Source organism: Atta colombica, unplaced genomic scaffold (genome assembly GCF_001594045.1).
Source record: "Atta colombica isolate Treedump-2 unplaced genomic scaffold, Acol1.0 scaffold33, whole genome shotgun sequence".
In the NCBI taxonomy this organism is placed as follows: Eukaryota; Metazoa; Arthropoda; class Insecta; order Hymenoptera; family Formicidae; genus Atta; species Atta colombica.
Genome location: NW_017259437.1, coordinates 2,179,554 through 2,185,208, shown reverse-complemented (window position 1 = coordinate 2,185,208; position 5,655 = coordinate 2,179,554). Strand labels below are relative to the sequence as shown.

The 5,655-nt window shown below is 37.6% G+C and overlaps 2 protein-coding genes across 6 annotated transcripts in view; both read right to left on the bottom strand.

Annotated features, from left to right (window-relative positions):
* The window catches only part of LOC108690548, a 4,091-nt gene extending 2,546 nt beyond the window's left edge, over nucleotides 1-1,545 (bottom strand). Inside the window, exons 1-4 of the mRNA XM_018197903.1 lie at nucleotides 1,162-1,545; nucleotides 748-825; nucleotides 447-541; nucleotides 68-361 (exon numbers count right to left, since the gene is read on the bottom strand). Coding sequence (XP_018053392.1) covers nucleotides 68-361; nucleotides 447-541; nucleotides 748-825; nucleotides 1,162-1,461 — 767 coding nt within the window. The 5' untranslated portion in view covers nucleotides 1,462-1,545. The remainder of the gene's footprint in view (nucleotides 1-67; nucleotides 362-446; nucleotides 542-747; nucleotides 826-1,161) is intronic.
* Nucleotides 1,546-3,926: 2,381 nt separating this feature from the next.
* LOC108690560 (probable Na(+)/H(+) antiporter nhx-9) overlaps nucleotides 3,927-5,655 on the bottom strand; it is a 21,061-nt gene continuing 19,332 nt past the window's right edge. For 2 of the 5 annotated variants that reach the window (XM_018197923.1, XM_018197922.1), the window contains one exon: nucleotides 3,927-5,255. In XM_018197923.1, coding sequence (XP_018053412.1) covers nucleotides 5,002-5,255 — 254 coding nt within the window. In that variant the 3' untranslated portion in view covers nucleotides 3,927-5,001. The remainder of the gene's footprint in view (nucleotides 5,256-5,655) is intronic. The other 3 variants (XM_018197921.1, XM_018197920.1, XM_018197924.1) reach the window with 2 other exon arrangements.

Sequence of the window (5,655 nt, the reverse complement as noted above, 5' to 3'; positions counted from 1 at the left end):
TGTGTGTGTGTGTGTATATATATATATATATATATATATATAAAGATAATAAGAGTTTGTTTCTTACTCCGCAGTTAATACAAGACACATGTAATCGAAGGTAAGATCACCACCACTGCGAACGCCATCGACGACCTGTTTCACTGTCAATTTCGATCTAATAGAGCCTACGAAATCGTCCCAAGCGTTTTTACGGTCTTCTGATTCTTTCCGTCTGAATAACAGAAAATACATGAACATATTTTCATTTACGCTAATCTCAGCAAAAATCAATTTAAAAAACCTGCGAGCAACGTCGTCCTTGACAGCCAACGATTTTGTACCGTTCACACCGCTGTACGTACATTGCGTCGGGATTACGCTAAAAATAAAAAAATCAATGACCAAAATCATAACTTCGAACGTACTGAAACTTGTGCGATTTCTTTAGTTCAGCGTAAACTCACCTGACTATTGAGTTCATTTTAACACCAATACCCAACTCGGTGAGGCAATGTATACAATTTTCGCAGGGTTCACCGGCGGGTACTGGAAATATCACCTTCCACCAGAAAGCTTTGTTTGCATTCATCATTTGGAAATATATATATGTTACGAGAAATATGATTAATTCGAACATCATGCATAATGGTTGGTCAATATGCATAATGCCTGCCTATTTTAACCGAGCATTATGCATAATGTCCGAATAAATTAATTTCTCGCATATACATTTAGATGGAAATGTATCCGCAACTTTGGCCGTACCTCATAATACATGTCTTCCTTGTCCTTGCACCATACAACATGTTCTACTCTTAGCTTTTTAAGGAGCTCTTCCAACACCTGTAAAAGCAAACCTCATAAGTTAATAAGAGTGGATATAATTAATAAAACTTAGAGTATTGAATACAATTAAATCATAGAGCTATTTACAAAGAAAATTCTCTATCTTTGAAAGCGAGTTAAACTCTTAAAATATAAAGTTATCTTAAAGTTGAAGAGTCAAAATCAAAGAATTAAAAAGAAATGTGAAATCTATAATTATAATTATAGATATATATCTACTTAATAAGTACAATTCATTTTTTCATTTAATTTTGATAATATTATCTTATCGTTTATAACTTCGTATTATAGTCTATGTTTTATTTTCTTGTAATGTTTTTTATTATACTTTACCGTTTCCATCGACACGAAGACCGGTGATTTCGACCGCGTGGGATATCCGCGAGGATATTTTCTGCCTTCAATACCAACATCAATACCGACGTCGTCGTCTTCGTTATCGCCATCATCATCAAGCGTGAGTAATTGCGCACGACTTTTTGTTTCCTTTAGACGAAGGTCTACCTTCGGCCCTATGATTTTATTTTTGCTCTTTTCGATCTTCTTCGAGCGTTTTACCGGCACACCGAATACAAGTTGATGCTCGTAGCTCAAAGTGGGGATACAGACCAGAAATACAACACCCCCAGGCATGTTTATTCCGTAATCGACTTTATTGCACGAAAATCACTTACTCGATCTGCCTCGTGTGATCACGAAGACTGTTCTGCTTTCGTAGAGCGATCGTCAGAAGATCGAAGATGCAATTCATTCATCAACTAACGATAATTACTTTATTGCCTGGTTCATAATTGTTCTGTGTAGTAAAGACGACTTAAGATGTTATTTTCAGATGATCGTGACATTAGAAATATTCGAAGTTCATGGAAATATTCTTGCTTGGAAATAATTTGAGGAACTTTCGAGGAAGCATATAATTACAGAAATATTTATAATTCTTATTTTTCTTTTTAAGAAGGAAGATGTCAGTAAGGAAGGATGAACAGTTTAAAAATAGTATCGATCTTCTTAAAAATCAAGTGTTATTATTATAAGATCTTTAAGGTGAGAATGATCTTTAAGGAATTGGCAGATAAAGAGGTAAGAGATTATATATGAAATAAAAATATCAAATGTAATAATGTTTTAAGAAATAAACATTTATTTCCTTTTTAACAAATCAACAGCGTAGAGACTAGCATCTAAAGACTAGTCCGATGTTTTTTTATCCGGTCTAAGTAACTAAAGGCCGCGAGGAATATTCCATGCGAGGGGAACTTCCAAATCTGTGCGAAATCATTTTTTATTTATCGTCACAAAAAACCCGTGTGTTTTTCTCTGTTTTTTTTTACAAAGCGAACTTATACCCTGTCACCCTTACGTGATACAAAAGTGATTCGGTATCAGAGATCGCGTACGCTAAATTAAGTACTGATCCGTATTACAATAATGCATTTATAAGGAAGTATAAAAATCACAGGGTCCCAAAGAACCATGAGGTAATTGGTAAAAGTCAAAAGCCTATTGAGTCTAATTATGGCAAGAATAAAATCGGTATTAGGTAATTGTTATATGAGCGACGCAAAAATAAATACAAGAGATTCCTGTTAGTTGAACTTTTGGCATAATTCAACTTTTCTCTTTTTTTCTTCAATGTAGAGAAAAAGAGGAAAAGTAAACAGTGCAAAATATTCAACTAAAAAGAATGAGCCTAAGGCTCGGTTGCATCAATATTACTCTGATTTTCAGCGAAATTCTCTCTACCTCGTTTTAAAACTGAAAAGAGACAGGAACAAAGAGAGTTTTAAGCCTCACTTAAAATTAAAGTAACGTTGGTACAATCGGACCTAAGGAAGATAGCAATTTCTGTAATATACCTACAATAGAAATGTTTGGGACGGTTGATGACAAGGTTCTACTGTTTCAGGCGATCCCATTTCTTAACTTCATTCTCTATTCTCGATTCGTATTTTTGATAATCAAAATAAGTCTCCAACTATTAAAAGACTCTGTTGACCAAGTTCCCCTCGAAACTAGCAAGAACTCGACGCTTCTGATTTCCGCCCGCGCCGAGCGATGGCTATAATTATTAATTATTAATAGTAGAACTAGTATAATCACATACTAGTGATAGTAACAAGTGTAACAATAATAACTAGAATACCGAATGGTCTAGTGGTCGCACTCCGCCTCCTTTTATTTTTCTCTCTTCTTTCTTTCTCCACTGACGAAATAATACTAAACGATAACAAAAATAGTGAGGATGAGGATGCTGCTGAGGATGACAACGATGAGAATGCCGATAATTTTCTAGCGTACCTTTTCTAAGAAAAACCGTATGTACATGCTTCTGGCGGCTTTTCACTAAATATTGACCAAGAGGTGCCGTGGCCGCGCGATATTAACAATGTATTATAACAGTGTATTATCATATACCAGGCACCATGTTACTCACGAGTATCCGCTTGCTGAAAAAGTTTCTTTAAGGCCATACTCGAAGAGAAGAGCGGCGCACCTGTACGCACCTCTCTCATCTGGTTCTACGCAATTGATAGTTGCACCGTCGATTGAACATGTGCGTGTAACCGTTCGTTTGAAAGGAATTAATTCTCCTAAATTCAGCTGGGGATGTGTCGCTACAAGATGTCATCTATGTATACCGCGACGTACCGCGTTGCATTCATGCGTGCGTAACATGCGTCAGAAACACGATAACGAGACTACTAACGATATAACGCACCTAATGTTGGATTAATGTCGTTTTGCGAAGCTACGGCCAGACTATCGACTTAACGAACAAAGCGTAGATTTGATCGAATGATTAATGAATGCCTAATTCTCAATCATTCGACTATTTTCCTTCATTATTTTCCTTTCATTATTTTCAAAAGCTTATGGCAGAGATGTTTCATAGTATATCTATAATTGACAGTTTGATGAGTTTGAGAATTTGATGTGCACAAAATGAGCACTTTTCAAAATCTTGTTAGGAAGAATAAAAATATTTCCTATCAAGCGACGTGGAGATAAAAATTAAATTTTCTCTATAGAAAATGATATCATAAAATAGTTAGGTAGTAACGTGAATCATTTATTTTATTGAAAATTGGATATTTTTACCAGAAGTGACATTATGGCGCAAGTTTTTTTTTTCTGTCATTATCCTACTGGCAGAATTATGTTCAGAATTTATAGTAAATTGTGGCAGCGACTTAAGTGTTTAATCCGACTTTATACGTAATTTTCTACTAAGTCGATTAGTCTGACCGTAAGCTAATCGCGTAGTACACAACAGCGATGATCATCGTCTAATCCACCCCCGAGAGAAGGTACTCGTGGTAAATCTTGGGACAAGCTGGCGGCGCATTTAACGGCGCCGCGCAACAATTCTTACAACACAAACACACTTTTATCAATAGCACCGACAATTTTGCGCCGATAATGACGACGACGGTAGCGTACAAGTCATCGGCGTCCAAGCACTTTTATAGTCCTTATAAGGCCACAAATCCAAGACGTCTTAAAGACGGATTTAGAAAGAAGCCCTTGCTCTTGACAAGCGCCCTCGTTCTCGCGAATGCATTTCATGCGACGTGCAGAAAAAAATAACAGTGATTCATCAAATTTCAATCTCGTCTACGTGTTTCGTTTCCTTCCGAATTGGCGAGCTGTCTCGCGAATACCGAATACCAAACTGGAAGAATAGAAGATCGTTCATTCCAGAGAGATTCATCACTTTTTTGCGTTACCATCGCGGAAAAATTTGTCATCATTAACTTTTTAAAAGAATATCTTCTCTTTTCTTGTATAACCTTCATTCAATTAATGAAATTTTCGCGTCTTCCTAAATATTTCTCCTCGTACAAAATTTAATTCAAAAGAATTTAATTCATCTTCGATGTGTTTTTCACAGTCTCTCTTTGCACAGTCATTTCTCCTGGAATCTATTCATCGCAACGTCTTGTTTCGCATATTTGTGGGGCGTATTAATAAAATTCAGGCCGATTCAGGTTCGTGAGATGGCCCCTGCAGAAGGCGGCTTGTCAAGGGCAGATCTTCTCAAACGGGGGCACTCGGTCGTCGCAGGAGCGAAGTGAGCAACGAATGTCGCGGTGGTCGTCGGAAGGGCCGACGACGTCGACGCTCGACATCCGTGAAGGAGGACTGTCGCTCCTCAGCGACGGTCCCCAAGGGTCAAGCCTTTTCCTCTTCTTCGTCATCTACATCCTCCGATGATTCCGACGTGGAGGAGGTGATCAGGGCGGTCGACAGAGTCGGCATTTGGGCGGGCGAGCAGGCGAGGGAGTTAAGGCGTACTCTCTGAACATTCCAGCAGTCCGGCAAGGAGTGAGATCCGTCGTCCGCAGTTTTGTCCACCGAGCGAGCTCGGTCGGCGAAGCCGAGCTCCATCATTGACACCCTCCTCGCGGGCACCCTCCTCGGATTGCCTGGAAAGGAAAGCCGAAGGTGTTATTTATTTGAGGAAATCGAATTTACGAATAGCACTTTGGCCAATTATCGATGTCTCTCAACTATTTTAATGTATCTTGAAGATATTTAAAGATATATTCTAGGAAAAAATCGATTTTTCTTTTTTAATATTTAAGGTCTCTCGAAAATAAGTTTCTAAAAGCTTTTATCGATAAAAAATAATGGAGATATAGGTGTTTTGAAGTTGTTTTAGCATATATTGTTTAATGCACGCACTCTGTCAACGCGACCAAAGGCAGCTATTATCAAGCGTAAACAAGAGAAAAATGAAAATGAGCATTTCGAATAAAAGAAAGTTTTTTGTATCCTGGTATCGCCGATTAGAGTAAACTTTCATTTTTTTATATTGAAACTTGA